This window comes from Alligator sinensis, unplaced genomic scaffold (assembly GCF_000455745.1).
Source record: "Alligator sinensis unplaced genomic scaffold, ASM45574v1 scaffold235_1, whole genome shotgun sequence".
Taxonomy (NCBI): Eukaryota; Metazoa; Chordata; order Crocodylia; family Alligatoridae; genus Alligator; species Alligator sinensis.
In genome coordinates this window covers 1057371-1078779 of record NW_005842042.1, presented here as the reverse complement: position 1 = coordinate 1078779, position 21409 = coordinate 1057371, and the positions used below count along the sequence as shown (strand labels likewise).

Sequence of the window (21409 nt, the reverse complement as noted above, 5' to 3'; positions counted from 1 at the left end):
AGCCAGAGGCCTGCTCCCCAATGTTACAATAACACACGGGGAAAGGAAAGGAAAAGGGATATTCTACAGATCAGAACAAATGTTCTTTCTTAACTATTCAAAGGAAGGTTTGTACATGTATTTTTTTTCTTCACTGCACAACCAACTAGTTTTAGACACTAATAAATCAGGAGACCAAGGTAACTCTACCTGGTTATTCTCCAGCATATTTTACTTCTTTGAGAAACAAATTGTGTAATCTCCCAAAATAGCCAGGGTGACCTGTGGAGACTACAGTAATATTTGTCCCTTATACACACAGGAGACTAGAAGACTAAAAAAGAAAAAGTAAATATATTCCAAAATATATCCTCAAAGATATTAAGCACAAATCTGGATTTTAAAAGCATAGCTGCTCACAAATAAGAGCTATGTAATCCATTTGTCCCAGACATGAAGGATTTGGACGGGAGAGCTGAGATCTACAAGTGGGTTGATGTAGCGCTAGAAAAAAATGGAGTTTACAAGTCAGCAACTGGCAACTACATGAATGGGGAGAGAACCAAAATTGTGCTACTAACCAATGCTACAAACTTCAAGAAGCATTTCATTCAATTCTTTCAAATGCCTTTGCATATAAATCTCTTTTGAGGATTTCTCGTATGCAGATACTGCTCTGCTCCACACTGCTATCTGGAAGAAGACTTCATCTAATCAAAAGGCAGCAGCAGACTGAAATGACAAATCCTTAACATGGCTATTCGCTTCTCATTCGTGATCAAATCTGAATGAAACGGACCAAGATTCCCCTCAGTCACACATTGTATTTCTAACTTAAAAATTCAGCAAAACTAAAATCGGCTAGTTTTGTAAGCAGCAAAGATAAAGTAACAAAGTTGTGTCTAACTGGAGGAGAAATATACATTCGTGAGAACACGTACAATTAGTGCAACACAGCTACTCTGAAATTAAAGAGAAAAAACAAACAGGATTGATCAATGTAGCAGACATGCAGAGTCTGCTAAGTTATGTTAAAACCATGTTGCTGGTGATTAAATATGTCTACAGAAGATATATTACTATTTTGAATATATTTTCAAGCAGACCAAAAATACCTCATCTATTGGTTACTGGTGTGTTATTTTTTTAACTATTTAAATATTGGGGGGGTTCTCCCCCCTCTATTTTATAAAAATTGCACTTATTTTCTATTAACCCCAAAAAACGTTAAACTTCAATTCTGTTTCAATATATATTCACATTAAGTTTCTGAACCTTCTTGATCAAAGCTTGCAGGAGTAAGCATGGCATTCCTTGCCTTCAGAGTTCCTTTGCACAGCAAATGGCGCCGCTGGGAGGCTCCCACTCTTCTAGCTCTGTGCTTAAGTCACTGCTTTTCTGTAGTGCAAGGATTATTTATTTTTATTTTTATTTTAAGAAAACCTGAGCTCTAAATGTCTTTAAAAGGACCTGGAATCGATTCTGGCCCAACATGACCCAAAACAGCTCAGTCCTGCAAGGAACTCCATCATGTCCCCTTTTCACACAGCTCTTTCTGAGAGACTATGGCTCTGGCCTGAGGTGTATGAGGTGTCAAACCATCCTCTTCGAGTCTCAGTCTTTGTCGGACAGACTTTCCTCCTGGTAAATTTCTGGCTGCTCCTCCTTCTATCCCTTCGGCACCACTGCCTCCTGCAGGGATTCAAAGGGCTCCTCCTACCAATAAAAAAGTCTCTCTGCAGCAAGCATGACTTCTCAAATACTGATGATCAACCTCCTCTTGTAAAGTCTTCTCCGGCTCATAAAATGTCATCATAATCCAACAGTTTGGAGTGCTGGCGGGTCTTCCAGAGGCGGTAAAGGCGGAAGTCAAAGTAAGTCTCAATCATTTGCTTACCTAGGATAAGAATGAAGACAAAGGGCAGGGGTTACCACAGCCGTGCAATGGGCAGAGCAGAGACCAAACAGACTGTAGCATAGCAGCCGACAAAATCAATCCCAACCATTTCATGTAAACACCTCCTCCTCTTCCTGCTGGAAGAGTTCATCTGCATCTTTCGCAGAAGGACACTGCTAACAGTTAGCACTTGTCCAGGATGTCCCTCGTCCTGTCTGAAAATGCCCAGGAAGGTAATGATCCGATTATTTATCATCAAAACTGGAGCTGCCTCAAAGAGCTGCAATATGGGCTTCTCTTCCTACAAGAGCTGGGAGGGGAAACAGAGCTCTGTCTCTGTGTCCCATTCAGTTCGGCTCTCTACACAGACTGCTGGCCAAGGTGACCACTAGTGGCTGATGAGCAGGGAACCTGGTTTTCTCCGATTTAAAAAAAAATCCCTAATTTTCAGTTTAAAAAGGTAACCCCAAATCCACATTTTTTCTGTAATTAAAATGAAATGCCACTAATACATACATGCAGAAAGACAGACAGACAGACGGTGGTGTTTCATTTTAATCATGGAAAAAATGCAGATTTGGGGTTACTTTTTTTAAACCGAAAATTAGGGATTTTTTTTAAATCAGAGAAAACCAGGTTCCCTGCTGATGAGGGCACAGCATAACTCACTGTAGCTCTACAACCCTACCTGCGAGAGATCCCGTAGCTGGGTCTCACCACAAACCCAACGAGAATTTGAGAACCAAAACCAGGTAAGGGGAGGGAGGGGAATCTGGGGGCTGGTAACACAGACCTTTCTCCTCACCTGGAAAGTACTGTAAAATGGATTTTCTTCAGGTTTATGTTAGCTCTAGTTTCCCTAGGTTACAGGGAATTTGTAAGGCAAAAGGCTATGCTAACTGACCACATCTGTTTTCCATAGTGAAGAGTTTGATCTGGCTTTTTGTGTGAACAGCTTTTGTATCTCTAACTAAACTACTTCACCGGACAGCAACTTCACAGAAACCCTCACAGGGCCTGAGGCTGGGGCTGGCCAATGCAGCCGCACAAAAGCAAAAAAAATCCAACAAATCACAGAATAAACAATCCTAGACTATAAAAGGCAGAAGGCAGGGAAGGGATTTTCTCTTTCAAAGCTGATTAAGATCAGTTTGAGATGACTCTGTGATGGGTAGCAAGGGATTAGAGTGGTTACATTGTTCATGTATTCCAGATTTATCATGATGGGGAAATGATAATACAGCCTCCACCCCCATTTCCCCATGGAGCCAAGCATCAGTCTGCTAGACACCACTCACATAACGTATTCTTCACAGAACTCACAGTCGTTCCTGCCAGGCTGTGTACAAAATTGACATTTAACGACTTGCCTGCATGAATAGCTGCTTCGCCTGCACAGTTGCGTGGCTTCACTGTGGATCCTGGGCATGCACTTTGAAGCGTGATGGCCCACCCTACGCAGGAGGTGCATAGTGCTTCCTACAAAATGCTACAGCCCCTCCCTGCGAGGGTGTTCCATTAAAATCAGTGGGAGTAAAAGATGTCCTCAAAAATGGTCAGGGGGAAGTAAGCACTTTGCTGAGTCAGCCTTATTGCTAGGGATCTACCCACATTGAAGAGCCAGGCAGCCAATTTCTTGGACAGATCATGACGCTGTTTTCGCGGGCTTATCATGGTGAGGCCCCCCATGCCTTTGATTAGCTAAGGGGTCCCAGTGGCCCTGCCCCTTGCTGCTGATTGGTTGAGAGTATTGTTGGTCATACAGTGCCACCCCTCACTGCTGATTGGCGAAGAGGGCTGTCTGTCGTGTGCCCCTGGGGAGCCAGCATTTTATCTTTAGTAAGTATTTCTTTCTGGATTTCATGGACATTGCCCAATTTCATAGACAATGTCTGATCTTGCGACTTCTGCGAAATCTGTGAAACTGCAAATTGGGTAAGTCCCTACTTATTGCCCTTAACGCTCCTTGAAGGTGACGCTGAGAACCTTCAAGGCTGAGATGCTCTAATTAACTAACAGACACTATAAACTATGCAGGCTTCCTTTACTAGAAGCTGGGCCTGAGTCATTTTATGGGTTCAACCTCTGTGCCCAATCTATTCCATGTCTCTACCAGAGCTATATGAAAAGGACTATGGGAACTAGACTCTAGTCCCAAAGCTGCCTGGTCCAGCAGTAAAATGCCCAGAGTATATATAGAGTAACGCTGCACAAGGTCATCCCAGGAGAACAAAGATTCCAAATGGAGCAGATAGATCAAAATCACAACGCCCGTGTCACATATGACGGAAAGGGAAAGGGAAAGCACCTGCAGCTTCTAAACTCTCTCAAAATACAGGAAAAGGCATCTATACAGAGATGAGCTATATCCAAGTCCTTGGTTAACAAAGGAAGCCAGTATGGCATTAGTGCTGACTTCAGTATCCTCTGGAGGATAAATGACCACAAACATCCTTAAGGACCACATTCCACTCCCAGCTGCACATGAATTTCTCTCCTACTGACTCCAGCATGCTCCAGTAACATAATGCATCTCCTAAACTATAACCACAGGGGGGTCAGTATTAGTTATGGAGTATTTTTGTTGATCTGCCATTGGCATTAGCTCTGGAGAAGGCTACCTAGCTGCAAACATAACAACAGGTATAGTTAAAAGGAAAAAAAAGCAAGGATGGTAGAAGAATAAGACAGATAAAACCAACAGACAAACAAACAATGAGGTTATTAAAACCAAAAGAAAGACCAAATGACTTCTTTTTTGTGGTGGGGCATAAACAATTTCACTGGTGCTTTGGGAAGGTGATCCTTTCACGAGGCAGTTATGCTTAAGGAACACATACACACACTTACCCACACACTCACCCACTAGCATTTATGGCAAAAGAAATTACCTTGAGCTGAGAGTTCAAGTGGAGACTCAAAGGCAACCCTATAAGGATTCATTAGATTTTTCAGATTCTGAAATAGCTGAAATGAAAAAGATATTAAAACTTCGGAGCTGAACCCAAAGAGATGCTTAAAATTAAATGACTTGCTAGGAGGGCAAAAGAAAGCAGAAGAGAGAACCAAGACTCTTTAAAACAGCAAGACTCTGTCCCTTACTTTAGCCTGCATTGGACCTTAGGAGCTGTGCACATACTGCTCTCTCTGGGATGCACAACATCTACAGAGCAGGTAAATCATAGTTTCATAGTTTTAGGGTCGGAAGGGACCTGATAGATCTTCTAGCCCGCCCCCCCGCCAGGGCGGGAGAACAACAAAAGAACCCTAAACAAAAAAACGGGACTCAAATGAGTCCAGCCAGGTAGGTATCCAGCCTCTTCTTAAAGATCCCCAGGGTAGGGGCCAGCACCACCTCCCTTGGAAGTTGGTTCCAGTTCCTAGCCGCCCTAACTGTGAAGCAGTTTTTTCGGATGTCCAATCTGTACCTCCTCTCCATCAACTTGTGCCCATTACTCCTTGTTATGCCAGCGGGGGCTAGGGGAAACAGCGTCTCCCCCAAACCCTTCTGGTTCCCCCTAGTGAGTTTATAGACGGTCACCAGGTCCCCCCTCAGCCTTCTCTTGTGGAGGCTGAATAGGTTCAGGTCCCGCAGTCTCTCACTGTAGGGTCTGCCCTGTTGTCCCCGGATCATGCGGGTGGCCCTCCTCTGGACCCTCTCCATGTTGTCCGCATCCCTCCTGAAATGGGGCGCACAGAACTGGACACAATACTCCAGCTGCGGCCTGACCAGCGTCGCATAGAGGGGGAGGATCACCTCCCTGGCTCTACTCGAGATGCACCTGTGGATGCACGACAAGGTCCGGTTAGCCCTGCCAACCATGACCTCGCATTGTCGGCCCATGTTCATCTTGGAGTCAATAATGACACCAAGATCCCTTTCCGCCTCCGTGCTCTCAAGTAGGGAGTTCCCCATCGTATAAGTGTGCTGCTGGTTCCTACTACCCAAGTGCAGCACCCTGCACTTGTCCGTATTGAAACGCATCCTGTTCCTGTTTGCCCACCCCTGTAACCTATCCAGATCCTTCTGCAATCTCTCTCTCCCTGCTAGCGTGCTCACCTCCCCCCAAATTTTGGTGTCATCAGCAAATTTAAACAGGTTGCTTTCCACCCCAACATCAAGATCGCTGATGAAGAAATTGAACAGCGCAGGCCCCAGGACTGAGCCCTGGGGGACTCCACTACCCACCTCCCCCCAAGTCAAGTATGATCCATCCACCACCACCCTCTGAGTGCGACCCTTCAGCCAATCTGCAATCCATCTGACTGCATAGGCATCTATGCCGCAGTCGCCCAGTTTATTAATTAGGATGGGGTGAGAGACGGTGTCAAAGGCCTTGCTGAAGTCCAGAAAGACTACATCCACCGCGACACCTGCGTCCATGGCCTTTGTGACCTGATCATAAAAGGCAATCAGGTTGTTCTGACATGATCTCCCCCTAATAAATCCATGCTGATTGCCCCTGAGCATCATTTCTGATGCCGGCCCATCACAAATGTGCTCCTTGATGATCTTCTCAAAGAGTTTCCCCAGGATTGAGGTGAGACTGACGGGCCTAAATCCTTAGAGAAGTGGGACTGTAAAGAGAGCACCCCAGCCCTTACTGTGAGAGGAGAAGGCATTCAACCAAGGTGCTGGGCTCTGTGACACTGCAGTAGATTCATCCACTGAGAGCCCCCAACGGTGCCCCAGGGAGCCCTTACCTTCTCCCCATTGGGGTTTCCCAGAACGTAGCAGCCCATGATGTGAATGAGATTTGGCTCAGGGTTGATTTTGCTCATCAGTCGGCTTAGCTTCTTCCAGAAGCTAGAAGAAATATAAGGAAACAAAATACCATATTTATTCAACTATAAGACAACCCTGATTATAAGGTGACCACCCAATAATTAGATTCTATATATGGAAAATTTATAAATATATTATAATTTTACAGGTACAGAACGTAATTATTGGTTTGTCTTGAACTGGTCCTCTTTCCACTGCTACAGCAGGGAAAATAAATCTGGGAGATCAAATAGCCTCTTTGCTTCCCCCCAACTTTTTCCCTTGGTAACCGCTTCCCCTTTTCCTTGCTGTCAGACCCTGCTCTCTCTGAGCATGTGAAAGTGAGGAGCAAATTTGAAGACAATGACCTTGAAATTAAACATGACTGTAGCAATTTGCATGTAGCACCCACAGACTTAGTTCATCCAGAACTGATGCATGTCATCTTTATTCAAGTTCCTGCAAGTTTTAGCACAAGTGTGTGTGTGTGTGTGTATATATATATATATATTTCATGTCTCGGGCCAAATTAGACAAATCAGTTCCAAATTCTATCCACTAAGCAGAGCTCAGTCATTCAAGTCTTTGCAGTGCTACCGCTGGCAAATATCCTATCTCCCATACCCTTCAGCCTGGGGCTTCAGATATTCTCAAAATCATGGCAGGCATCCATTAGTTCAAAGCCAAAAGGTTCGTGATTTAACACACAGTTCACTGGGCTGGGCTTCATTAGAGTCAACAGCATTTCAAGCTATGGTAAACCATGACATGCATACAGTTCACCCCAAATCCCTCTGTTATGCCCTCTCTCAGACTGGCACATACGATTAGTGTGGGGTGGCCCTCTCCTTGTATGCGTCTATACTCCAGATACACCCCACAAAGGTATCTGGAGCATATACACATACTGAGCACCGCTGAGCTGTGGGGTCACCACACAGGGTGTGGCCACACTAAACATATGTGCCAGGCTGAGAGGGGAGGCGACAGAGAGCAATGGTAGAGCCACAGACTTGAATGACTGAGCTCTGATCAGTTGAAATTTGGAACTTGATTATTGCGCTTTGCCTAACAATCTGAAACCAATATGTCCCTTGAAATGAAATATTAAAAAAATGTATTTTTATAGTGATGCTCAGTTTTAGCTGCATTTACTCAACTTTATAGTTGGTTTCCATTGCTGAACACATGGTGCATTTGGCAGCAGTTTAATGATAGGCAATGTATTTAGTGAAATTTCCTTGTACGCGATTATAAGACAAGGGTCTTTTTTCCTCGTGCTAATTAAAAAAAACACCTCGTCTTAGAATCAAGTAAATCTGGTAAGCATTTTCATCCATCTCCTTTGTGCATGATCATCTAAATACACGTGTGCACAGTGCCCAGAAACTAGCCCAGCCCTAGGGAGGCCAAGGTAGGGCCAACCCTGCAAGGTACCCAACCCCTTCACCTCCTAAGCTATTTTGTAAGATTTCTCACAAGAAACCCTATATGCCTGTGCTGCCCCCCATCCATAAATTGGGTGTCACTTGCCTGCAGTGGAAGAGAGCACCTGCATACACTTGCAGTCTATTGCTCTGGATCAGCTGCAGTGCAGAGTTCCCAGAGCAAAGCTTGTGGAATTAGTCACTTGTGGCAAGAATTGGCATTTTCCCCCAGAAAACTTCTACACCCAGAATCTCTGCCTCCATTACACAGGACAATGCAGCCATGCTCATTGTTCCTCAAGACTGATTACAAGTCTTTTTCATTTCATTTTTTGTCTGAAGTTAGTTTATTTTAATTATTTCCCCATTCATCCATTTCCTTCAATCTCCCCCCTCCCAACATAGATTCTGCATAGCTCACGTTAGACCCATGAGTTTTGGAGAGTGAGGCTATACAAACTTCTTTGCAAGGCTTCACCCAAGAACTTCAGATAAAGCCATAAAAAGTGACAGTGACTGGTTCCTTGACAACCTCATTGTTTAGGTACAAGGCTGTTTACTGAGATTTTGGTGGTTCAAGTGTAGTAATTAAGGGCCCAGGCAAACACTACCAACAGGCAGGACTTAAGCTGAGCCAGCACCAACTCCCTTGGTATTACCATGCAAACAGATCAGAGACACTTCAACACAAGCATGGAAAGTCATAAAGCAACTCACAGGATCATATCTTCCTCCTTCTCCACTTTGGCAAAGGTGGCAACTTTGTTTTTCAACAAGTATAAGTGGCCAGGACCTCCCTGCAAGGATAAAGGTAGACATAGCAAACTACCCTGATCCCAGAAAATTGAACAAGCCGTGTGTGTGTATGTGTGTGTGTGTATGTGTGTGTGTGTGCATCTCACTCTCATATCTAGAGTTCTATACAACTGTTTTGAGATGCCCCTTGGGAGGGCAGAGCAGATACAATGGGCTCTCCATTCTGCAGCTGACACAAAGTCCTGCAGCAGGTTGACCTTGCCCCAGACAAAGGAATGAACAATGGGGCTCTCCAAAGAGGGGGGGAAAAGAGCTAGAATCATAGAAAATTAGGGTTGGAAGGGATCTCAGGAGGTCATCTTGTCCAACCCCCTGCTCAGAGCAGGACCATCCCCAACTAGATCATCCCAGCAAAAGCTTTGTCTAGCCGGGTCTTAAAAACCTCCAAGCATAAAGATTCCATCACCTCTCTAGGTAACCTCTTCCAGTGTTTTACTATCCTCCTACTGAGAAAATTCTTCCTAATATCTAACCTAAACTTCCCTTGCTGCAACTTGAGACCATTGCTCCTTGTTCTGTCATCTGCCAACACTAAGAATAGTCTAGCTCCATCTTCTTTCAAACCTCCCTTCAGGTAGTTGAAGGCTGCTATTAAATCCTCTCTCAGTCTTCTCTTCACTAGACTAACTAAGCCCTGTTCACTCAGCCTCTCCTCATAAGTCATGTCCGCCAGCCCCGAACCATTTTTGTTGTCCTCCGCTGGACTCTCTCCAATTTATCCACAACTTTTTGGTAGTGTGGGGCCCAGATGTGGCCTCATCAGTGCTGAATAGAGGGGAATAATCACTTCCCTGGACCAGCTGGCAACACACCTACCAATGCAGCCAAGTATACCATTAGCCTTCCTTGCAACAAGGGCACACTGCTAGCAAATGTTCAGCTTATTGTCCACTGTAACCCCCAGGTCCTTTTCTGCAGAGCTGCTGCCCAGTCAGTCAGCCCCCAGCCTGCACTGGTGCATGGGATTGTTTTGTCTGAAGTGCAGGGCTCTCCACTTGTCTTTGTTGAACCTCATAAAATTCCTTGTGGCCCAATCCTCCAATTTGTCTGAGTCACTCTGAATTCTAACCTGACCCTCCCACGTATCTACTACCCCCTCCAACTCAGTGTCATCTGCAAACTTGCCGAGGGTGCGCTCTATGCCATCTTCCAGGTCATTGATGAAGACACTGAACAAAACTGGCCCCAGGACCAACCCCTGGGGCACTCCATTTGATACGAGCTGCCAACTAGACACTGAACCATTGGTTACTACCCTCTAATTACTAGGAGTTGACCAGGAGTCTCTGGAAGTAACCCACTGGTTAGTAGTTTGAAAATACATTGGTCAGGACTCATGATTTGGATTATAGCTGTTTCCAGATAACAAATAATAAACATTAACACCCTATACTCTCCATGCCATTTTTGCTCTGTCCTTAGTCAGGAATTATTGCTACTGATTTGAATGGCAACTTTCTCAAGTAACAGCTGAGGCATGGGTAACAGCAGAGTAATTCAGGTATCTCACTGAGGAGCCAGAAGTGCAAGTTTGAGTCTTGTTCTGGATTTGTGTTCAAGGAGCCCCCAGCTGACTCAGCCAAAATGAGTGCATGGCTAACCAGTCTGGAGAGTTAAAGGCAACTGAACATAGTGGAAAGCTAGCTGCCTCACTCTGTTGTATGCTTTACCATGCCAGCCTGAAGGGCCGCTGAGGACAGACCTTTGACCAACAGCTGAATAAAACGTGAAAAAAACAGCTTCAGGGTATTATATATAATGTGCCCTTCTCTTCCATGTGCACCACCAGAGGGACTTCTCCCTGAGAGGGGGACCAGGTCCCACTCGCACACAGCTGGAGGTGGAACAATGTCTCAACCTACGCTTTGCTTTTTCCTCCCCCTCCTTCCCCAAGGCATGAAGCACCCTTGGGAAACAGCCCTTGTGCTCCAGAGTATGGGGTCTACAATCCTACTCAGCTCTTACAGAAGCCACATGGAAAGGGGAAGGCTTCCTTATAGCTTCCCACTCCTAACTGAGTACCTGAATGAAGGCTAAGAGGAATCTCACCCTTTATCTGTCCATTTAAACGAGTCATTCCATAACTGCTTATCAAGGCTTCCTCTAATGCCCTCTGGAGCATCTGCATCTGGCCATGCCCAGAACCACCCTATTGGGCTAGATGGACCCCTGCCTGATTCAGTATTTCTCTGTTCCTGTATGAAAGCAAACTGCAGGAAGCTTTATGAAAACAATAAATAACTATCAGACTCTAAATACTTGCTCCTTTTTCTGTGAGCTTCCTCAGGAGGCCTTCTCGGAGGTCAGCTTGCAAGGGCTTTCTTGAAAGAAGATGAAAAGCTTCCAATGCCTAAGCTTTTGCTGCGCTAAGACAAATTTTCTCTGCTGCCATCATAGTGAGCTGAGGACATTCGCTGGTCGATGGATGTGAAATGGGAATTGGATAGATGTGATTACTTTAATAAAACCTGGTGCAGACTGGCTTTAGAATATTGTTTTCTGTAGTTAATTTGTCCCTGTAGAAAACACTGTTTTTTAACAAAGTGCCAAGGGCATCAATGCTTTCATGTACCTGACAGAAAATCAGCATCTTCCAGATTTTGCAGCCCTTCCGATAAATGTTCAGCTTCTTCTCTATTTCCTCTGTAGAAAAGTAGGAACAGTACCAGTGAGTGACCCAAATAGAAAATGGAAAAGATACACAAGATACAGTCATGAACACTCACTTGTGTCTACACACTGTGGCTCCTCTACAGAAGATATATTCACTAGCATTCACCTGCATCTATATAGTAAGGCATCATGACCTGAATCTGAGTGGTGCTAAGGACCTCCATTTCAGGCTGATTTTGAATCAGCCCCATGTTTTGTAGCCTTGCAAATCAGAAAGCCAGCGCAGGATTTACAAAGCAGGAAGAGCAGAATGGAACCTCGTATAATGAGCCTGAGTCATTAGAAGCACCGCGCCAGGACTCGGGCGACTTGGGCCCTATTCCCAATTTTGTCAGTGGCCTACAAGATGACTTCCCTGTACCTCAGCTTCTCCATCTATAAAAGAGGGATAATGATACTACACTCCTCTGTAAAGCAGTCTGAGCTCTACTGATGGAAAGTGCTATGTGAAGAAGAGGGCGAAAAAAACCCCAAAGCATACCAAGAATGTCTTCAAAGGTGGCGTGTTCATGATCCTAGAAATGAACAAGAAGGACATTTCAACCACATTTTAATTACTTGTCATCTCTTTTCATGCAACACTGAGCAGTATTTCACTAAGGGGTAAACAAATAAGGTGGAGGTCAATTAGACAAATTGGGTGGCCTCACTCAACATGACAGAAATGCCTGCCAAGCCCAGGGACCTAGGCAGAGCGCCCTCAAAACCAGTTACAGTTTGTAGCATGGTGAGCCCCAGCCTCTATTTCATCAGCCACCTCATATCTCCAAGCAGACATGTAGCCAGGGTCCTATACAGCTAAATAATGTTACATACAACATAACCCCATAAATCCAGCATGCTTGGGACCAAGCACCTGACGGAAATTTGAAAATTCTGGATTTCTGAAACCAGAGCGGCGGCCGGTCGTGGAGCAGCAACACAGAGAGGTGGAAGGCAGAGGCAGCCACCACGTGCAAGCTTCCCCCTCTGCTGCGGGACCGGCTGCTGCTACTCCCTGATGTAGTGTATTTTTAAAAAGTGCCGGATTTTTGAGAATTCTGGATTTTTTATATCTGGATTTATGAGGTTATGCTGTATTATAAACACCCTTTAACCAAAAAAAGGAGGAGTGGGGCCATGTTACAATAAGGCCCCAGACTTGATTGAGGCTCTCGTGAACTACCCTGGTAAAGAGGGGCAGCGGAACTCAGCTTTCACTGCAAATGCTCCGGGAGTAGAAACCTTGAGTTCGCACAGCAACAAATTCACTTGCAAAGCTAAAGCTCTGGCTACATAAACAAATTACCACCAGCTGAGCTCCGGTGTGAATTAACAACACACCTGCTATTCCACTGACTTACTGAGGAGCAAGCTACTTCACATATTTTGTGGGGCACCTGTGTGTGCATAAGTACTTACCACAGAGTATCTGATGCACTGTAAATTTACACCTTATCTCACCTCTCAGTAATTTGATTGTGTAGCCATGCCCCATGTGAATATAAACAGAAGATAGTAAGAGTGGCACACAGCACACAGCCAGGGCTCCAGAACAATATTTACTGAGATGGAGCTCCTGTGGTTTAACATTTGTGTATACAGATGAACCCATACTTCATAAATTACAAGACTTTCCAATTCTGGGCTCCCCACGGGGCTCTGCCAATGAGTCTGACTTAATGCTGGGTCTCTCTTGAGCAGCTATTTGTCTTCTGTGCCAAATGGTGCGCTGGTTTTTCTGAGACATTATAAAGCCCACTAGGCACCAGGATTGAATCACAACATTCATTTTCACTTGTGAGCCACCCTAGTGTTTTGATACCTGAACAGCATGTAGAGAGCAGAAATACTCACATAGAGAATAGGGATGATGGAGGGGTCATCCCTGCGGATGATTGTCGGGATGTACTCGGCTTTCGGGACTTTGGAAGAAATGAGCTGAGGAGGAAATAAGAAGTGCAAATGGGTCATAAGGTGAAACAGGAGCAGAGGCACAAAGGAACCATAAGCAGGCACTTCATTCTGGGAAGTGGGCTGTCTACATCCGTATTACGTACGATGTCTCCTTGGTCACCCAAAACAAACATTTCTTTGGGGATTAGAAATAACCTGTTTAAAGAGGCTATATTTCTACCCTTTTCTTCCTCAGGCATGGAAACCAATTGGGAGGTGGTAGAAAATAGAGGCAGAGTTTAAGGAACCCAAGCACTTTGTGCAGTAAAGTCAGGGGTGCAGCACAAGCCTTTGTTTATAGGCCAGGTCCTGTCATGGCATTAATTAGGCCCCCAAGGCAAGCTGAATAATGGGTAATAGGGGAAAGCTAAGACCCCCATCTCCACCTCTATTCACACTCGCGCACAGCTGCTTGTCAGTAAATCTAATGATCCAGTGAACAGAAAGATTCTGGTCATTCTCCTGTGAGGCCCATTCTGCTCCTGCTGTGCCTCTTTCTAGTCAGCTTCAGCAGCTGCACGTCACCAAACCTCCCCGCTCCCAACCTGCTCTTCTGCATCCCTGCTATATCAAGGGAGCTGAGTGTGTTAAAGCTGAGCAAGCCAAGCATGGGCAACAATAGAGGGAGCAAGTCAGCTGCACCTGGCAAATGTTTACCAAGTGCCTGGAGCACAGCTGAAGCATCAGCCCAGTCACCAAGCTGAGCGGGGGCACTGGTGGGACTCACCAGCAGAGTGGGAGAACACAGTTAATTTCCTGCCTGTCACGGGCCATTTGTGGCATCAGCAGGCATGAATGTGAAGGGACAAAATGTCAGTATGATCTTTGCCGCTACTGCGTTTGTAATAAAATGAATCCTCCTGTTGTCAGCCAAAGCGCGTCTCACTGCATCACGGCTCTGCTAGCACAGCTCCATTCTCTCCTCATTTACACCATGATTTCAAGTAAGAGGAAGATCAGGCTCCACTGATCTGTCTCCTCGACAAAATGCTGCTGACATGATAAACTGTAACTGCAGTTATAAAATAGAAAAGCAGGCTGCTTCACCTCCAACGCCACATGCAGGGGGAAAATCTACCTGCATTGCTGTGGGGATGCTACGGAAAGAATACAGGGAAGGAATATAAAGAAAGGGCAACCTCCATTAGCCTCCACAGTCCATATCTCAGCAATCTGAAGACAGTACCCAAGCCAGGACCAGTCCAGATGAGGCACTGGTCATGGCTTAGCAATCTTACTGCCCCAGAAGCCACCTCTGTTCAACTGTCGAGCTCACAATTTGCATTCTGTGTATGCATGGTCTCGATGGTTGCATGGTCAATGGGAGTTTGCCTGAGTGGGTACATCAGGATTTATAAAGATTATACAGGGGGCTAACTAGAGACAATAGGAAAAAAGGCTGAAAGGGTCTGGGCTACAAAAACAGTTTAAAGAGCATAACGGACCTTATCAAGCTGTGTGCTTATCATTTCCCAGGGACTCCAGGGCAAACACACTCAGTTTACAAGTAAAATGATGGAAAGGAGGGATTCCTAATGGCCAGCCTTGCACAGTTTCCCTAGGATCTCACAGTCAAGCTTGGCTATCTCCTTTTTATATATCTTTATAATCCAGGTCCTGGAGTCCAAGTGATACTTCCCTTGGCCTCTGAAGGCTTGTCTCTACACATCAATGGCAGGCCCTGGGGAGGATGGTTCTGAGCTCACCCCATCCACCCAAGTCTGCTGATAACCTCCAGAGCTGGAAGTTAAGCCACAAGGTTGCTTTGAATTTCTCCCCAGTATCCCCTCTTGAGACCTCAATCTCTGGCAGGTCCAAAAGTAAGTGCTGGGAACAAATCTGGAGCAGGTGGACTGGTGAACCTCTGGGTCTGGACTGTACCACGAGGCTCGGGTGGGTGGGTGAGCTCTCCTCCCCCGGATGCAGCACTGATGCAGTAGAAGGCCACAGTGACCCTGCCTGTGCTCTGAGGACGTGCGGGGGTGACTGAGGGGTCTACTCTTCACCTGTTTGTGTCCTCAGAGCAGCAACGGTGGAAAAAAAGATGAGTTAGTCACAGAACAGGTAAAGATGTGTGGTGGGGAGGTAGACTTGAGGGTGGAGGGGAAGAGCCCTTACCATTATTTTTGGTGGAACAAAGTCCTCTCCATCACATGCCGCAGCTTCAAGCTCCTTCTCTGCTTCCCAGTTCAAGTCAAATTCATCCTCCAGAGCACAGCAGGAGTCCTGGAGATCATGGCCTGCCAGGAGACAGCATTAGAGGAGCGTTACAATGGACACCAAGCCACCGGGCTCCTTGCTTTCTCCAGCTCTGGAGAGGGTGACTAAGTTGTTAACTGGGTCAAGTGCTATTAGACATTCAGCCTTCACCCACAAATCAAGCCAAAAGGGTCACCAGTGGTTCCAGAGCTTCACACCTGACCTTCAAAGCTGACTGATGTTTAAGCAGACAGATAATCTAGGGAAGAACAATTATGCACACAGCCACCTTGTTTCAAAGTGTGATGGTAGCACTTTCCAGTTATTTAGTCACTCCTGAGTACTCAGCATTAAACATCACTCTCAGATCCACAGAGAACAGCCTGTCATGGAAGAGATGATGGGGTCTGAAATGGGTGAGCTGCAGGGGGTTGTGGGGAATGTGGCTCACTAGGATTAGAATTTATTGGCAGGTGAAATGAAGGCACAGGACTATTAGGACCTGCTAACCTGTTATGTCCCATCCCTTTACAGCCATTCAGAAGACAAACCCAGAGAACTCTGGCCTCACAGAAAGAACCGGTGCTGCACCAGAAGCGATGTGGCGTGAGGACTGGTACACAAAGCACTGCAGCTCAACAATGTTTGGCCAGGATTTGCTACCTTGCCTGATTGATGCTTCATGGAGAAAAATGAACTTCAAAATAACTGAGCAAGAGGAGCTAGCCATGGAATGAAGGGTTTCCTGAAGTCAGCGATTCGTGTATGAGAACTAAGCAAGACAAGCCCCATTCTGTGCACTTCGAGAATCCAGGGTCAGTGGTCAGTGCTGGATCTCATGCTAGGCACAGACAAGAACACACACTATTTATGTGCATCTTCCTATTAGTCTCTAGGTTATCTAAGGGCAGGGGAGAAATTTAGGCTGTCATGGAACAATCGGGTCATGTTTTGGACCTTCCTTCTCCCCCACTCACAATACTGTGCCCATTAGGCTTATAAAGACTTGATTCTTGGCTTATTTACGGGGTGTTAGGCTGACCTTTTCAGTTTAATTAATTTAAAGCATAATCCAGCCCTCACTGGAGCCTGGGAAACGTTGATGATAGCTCCTGGGCCCTTGTATAACAGTGCACAATGAAGAGCCCCAGCATGACCCTACTGTGATTGATGTACCCCTTGAAGTCCTGACAGACCGTGTGTGTTAAGTCAGTGCAGTGCACTTAGTTCCATGGGATAAAAGAAGGGGTGACAAGTCTATAGAGGCATATGGAAGCTATTTTGCTGGGCAATCATTCTGCAGCTACAGGGTAACACAAGGTCAGAATGCATGTGCATGTATGATGTGTTATCTGCTTAGCTCTGGGAAAGCTAAAGGGAGACAGAAGACACTGACAAGTCACACCAATGAGATTCCAATCAATGCCTCAGCGGGCAGCTTTGGCCATGGAAGGAAGCTCAAAAGACTCAAAACTCACTTTCTCGAGAATCATGGAAGGAATCAGCTTTGACAGGAGTCGGGTCGCTCCAGGACCTGCTGAAGCTTCTCTCACGCCGTTCAGCAAATGCTAGGATAAAACCAAACCAGGATATTAACAGATTCTAAAGTCACTGTCACTGCCACTGTCAGCAACACAACACACCCAGTAGGTTCCCATCAAAGCTAAATATTGCTGAAACTCCCTCACATAGGTGGTCTTCCACTTGACAAGCATGAGTCTGCCCCACATGATAAAAAAAGGTACATCTTCTACCTCGCTGCCAGCAGTGGTGCCCATTTTCAGGCACAACTGCTATGTTGGCAAGTGTTGGATCCTGCCAAGGAACCAGTAAGTGAGCTCTGGTTAGAGCTGGGGCTCCCAAGGCTTTTGGGTTCCCAGCTCTGGCAGAGAGCCTGGAAACTCTGGCAAGTCCAGATGCACTGCAGACCCCTCTGACATGGTCTTTCTCCCTGGGACAGTCCATCCGGTTTGCCCAAGCACTGCAGACCCAGAACTCCCAAGTTATCAACCCACTCGGCAGGTCTGCCACATAGCTTCAGTCCTTGCCAATACAGGTCCCTGGTCTCGGGGCTCGCTACCAGAAACACAGGAATCCAGGATTGTGGATTCCTGCCTTCAATTTGGTGCAAGCATAACAAGTTCAAAAGTTTTCCAACAAAACATTTCAGGCTCAACAAAATGGAATTTCCCAACAGTTCATTTAATCAAAAACTCATCAGCTCCAATCCTGGGTGGCTAACACTGCGTGGTGACGTGGAACTCACTGCCGCTACCGACTCAGGGAAACCTGCATTAACTCGAGTGGTCGAGTCAGGTCATTTCAGCAGTGGAGGACTAACGTTCTAACCCCAGTTCCTCCAAAAATGTATGGAGAGGTATCCAGGAACGAGGTCTTTTGTTGGATGCACAGGGATTCAGTGAGAAGCTGCACCAGGAGAATCTGAGAAACACCTTGCCCTTTGCTGCATTTTGTACCCAAATGTGGGGTGCACCCCCAATGGGTATGTGAAGGAGTACCTGAGCCAAACATCCACACAGAGGATGTGAAGGACTAGCTGGGAGTACGGATGAGAGGTACATACTAACTGCTCAGTTGTTTTGTAGCCTCACATTTCATTTGCAAATAAAAGCTGCTAGTTATAGGTATGAAGCAAACCCTGAAAACATGACCCAAGTGTTACCAGTACAGGGAGGTCTGCCTGAGCCTGCAGACAGCCTGGAACAACAGCCCCAAGAGGAGGTGAACCCTGTAAAGCTTGAGTGGAAACTTACTCAGATGTCAATGAGGGCACTTCAAAAGGCAACATGCCCAAAGGGTGTAAGAAAGGAGAGGCAGTATGAGAAATGCATGCTCAACTCAGAGCAGTGATTCATTCTGAGCAGACCTTAAATTATAAATGTCAGGGGGGTGTTAATGGTGTGAGCTTGACCTCTCAGACTTCCCAGCTGCTGGAGTCTGAAGGCAAGCAGCAATGGCAGAGCTAGACAGGAGGCAGGGAACAGGGTGAGAGATGTAGTGAAAGAGAATGAAAATAATGTGTAATTCCAGAGGGCGTCCCATCCTCATGCTCCATCAGCTTTCACCCTTTGACATGACTGACACCCAATATCCCATCAGCATTCCCCCTATGACAGGGGTGGGCAATATGCGGCCCGGGGGCCAGATGCGGCCCACCAGTCCATTCTACCCAGTCTGCGAGGCCCCTAAAAAATTTAGAAAATTAATATTTAACTGCCCTGGGCAAGCCTTGATGGCTTGCCAAAACTCAGTAAGTGGCCCTCTGCCCAAAATAATTGCCCGCCCCTGCCTAGGACCTCCACCTCACACAGCCAGGCCTTATGGGTTCTCACTTACTTTGTGCTTTCACCCGTCGGCTCCCGACCATGCGCAAATGCTTCCGAAAGTTCCTGGGGAAAAAAAGCAAAAGCAAACTTCTAATAAGAACTGTGTTAAGCAACAATCAGGCCCAAGAAGGAACAGCAAGTTGGTGGAGGGAGAATAGGAAGATCCTTTCCTTCCTTCCAGGCATTTATATCCAGAGGCACAAAGCTCAGCAAAACTCCCGGAGCAACTCTAGCTGCATTTGGTCAGCGGCAGGGGCAGGGGGTATTTGCCAACTAGGGGATGTGGCTGTGTTTGAACTTCTGGTGGGCTGCAGTGCCGGTGTCACTGTGCTCCTGTTTATCAACCATCCTCATTCATCTTCCTTTGATTTGTTGCTTCGACTCTACTTCCATCTTATGGCAGCCAATTAAGGGCAGCCAAAGAGACTACTGCCTGCGAAACTGGCTACTCATCCCGTCCTTATGGAGAGCAGATGCAACCACTCACTTCCTCCTCTGCCACAGACGTTGCCATACAAATGTGGAGATGCTTCTTGCCCCTGCCATGCTTGCACTACATGCCTGCACCGTGCTCATAGCTCTGCCCATTTCTAGAGCGTAGTCTTAGACACTGCTATTGTTCGTGTTTGCTGATGTTATTGACTTAGCAACTAGCAGGAAGGATCCTGTCCTGGTCCCTACAGGAAAAGGCTAGAAGAGATCACACCAGTCCTTTCCACTGTTGGCTTCCACTGGCCAGTGAAACAGGAATGCTCCCCAGAAGCAAGTGTTTTACTAATCTGACTAACAGTGCCTCTGAACATGTACCTTCCTCCCTGGGATCCAAATGGAGGGACTGGCAAGTATACAGGGGCAGTATCTACCCACAGAGGGATCTGTTAGGATCTTAATATCTGGCTACTATCCCCCATACTCAATTCTGTACAAAACAGACTCTGCCTGTCAGCAGCTCTGCCCAAGACAGGGCCAAATACAGATAGGAGTCCTTTCCAGCCCTCTCTGAGTGTTGGTTACATCAACTCCAGGCTCCTTGAGGTTGATGTGGACTCATGCAGGCTCACAGCCACTTGCCAAGACAGCACCTATCCAGTCTTTCAATGCTTGACCCAAAGAAGTCCAAGAGATGGAGCATCTTATCCACAGAAAGGGAGGCATGAGGATGGACAATAGGGAGGACTGCATCAAAAAATGCTTCTGTTTGACTTCACTTTGATCCTCAGTTAAATTAGAGCAGCCCATCTCTGCAGTGCAGCTCCCCCTCAGACCCAGCTCTCACACCAATGATTATAAGGGATACCTGCACCTGGATTCCTCATGAAGCTGATGCTCCCCTCTGCTGGGTATTTCCTTACAACACTGAACAGGGATACCAAAGTTTGCTCACTTATAAGGAGCAGTCTCACCACACTAACAATCACAGAGAAGCTGAGTAAATTATCCCTGGTGAAGTTCTGTGGTCCCATACATAGACTACTTCCAAAAAACCCTGCTATCCCACTTGGACCTAGCTACGGTATCTCTACATTGCACAACCACATCCAGTGTAGACATGGAAATCATTGTTCAGATCCAGCTATCTGAAATGAAAAAGTACAAGCAAACAGTCAAGGTGGGGCTGAGAATCCCTCTAAAACAAACTAATCTCTGTGCTTGCACAATTTATGACATTTGACAGAACTTCACCAGAATGCCATAATATTCACTGTATTCTCCATAGTGCATAAAACAAGTGGCACCTTTAGACAGGCATCCTATCCCCAGTTTTGACCTAAACTTGGTGTTTTATAAACCCACACTGCATTTGACCTGTGCAGTGTTCTGTATGAAGTGTGTGTGGAGCTAGAAGGGGTCCTTTCTGGCGGTCTACATGATCACTGGCTAATGCCCTGAGGTGTGAAGTCTCATTGCAAGTTTAACTTAAGCAAAGCAATTTTCTAGGAAAACAGGCATATGCCTCAGAGGGAACTCAGCAAAAGGCAACCCGCAACTCTACAATGTTATTATGCAAACATCTGCACTCCCCTAACTCCTATCAGAAACACTCAGTGCTAATCTTAACTGCCCAGACCACTGCAATCAACTTGGGACTTCAGCCATGTGTTTGTAACAAAACCTGTCCTTGTCATATGTTCTGTTCTTCATAGATTGGCCTCCTGCAAAGGAGATGGTCTGTGCAGTGGGAGAGTGCATTTTCCCTGTGCTGAAAACTACAAAGAGAGCTTGGCTTGTCTCCACAGCGAGAGTTTTGGGCAGCTCTCAAGATACAGCATCTGTGCACTGCTAAGAACAGCACTGATAGGATCTCAGTAGAGCTCAGTCAGTCCCCAGCTGCTGGAAGGAAGGTTTCAGCAGGGCAAAACCCATGGAGAGA

General features: G+C 46.1%; 1 protein-coding gene across 6 annotated transcripts in view; it reads right to left on the bottom strand.

Annotated features, from left to right (window-relative positions):
* Positions 1 to 6: 6 nt before the first annotated feature.
* The window catches only part of NSMF (NMDA receptor synaptonuclear signaling and neuronal migration factor), a 58663-nt gene continuing 37260 nt past the window's right edge, over positions 7 to 21409 (bottom strand). For all 6 annotated transcript variants that reach the window (XM_006022710.2, XM_025203036.1, XM_025203035.1 and 3 more), the window contains 10 exons: positions 19049 to 19101; positions 17170 to 17259; positions 15611 to 15732; positions 13394 to 13477; positions 12039 to 12072; positions 11457 to 11527; positions 8786 to 8865; positions 6581 to 6683; positions 4768 to 4843; positions 7 to 1876 (listed from right to left, as the gene is read on the bottom strand). In XM_006022710.2, the coding sequence (XP_006022772.2) occupies positions 1779 to 1876; positions 4768 to 4843; positions 6581 to 6683; positions 8786 to 8865; positions 11457 to 11527; positions 12039 to 12072; positions 13394 to 13477; positions 15611 to 15732; positions 17170 to 17259; positions 19049 to 19101 (811 nt within the window). In that variant the 3' untranslated portion in view covers positions 7 to 1778. The remainder of the gene's footprint in view (positions 1877 to 4767; positions 4844 to 6580; positions 6684 to 8785; positions 8866 to 11456; positions 11528 to 12038; positions 12073 to 13393; positions 13478 to 15610; positions 15733 to 17169; positions 17260 to 19048; positions 19102 to 21409) is intronic.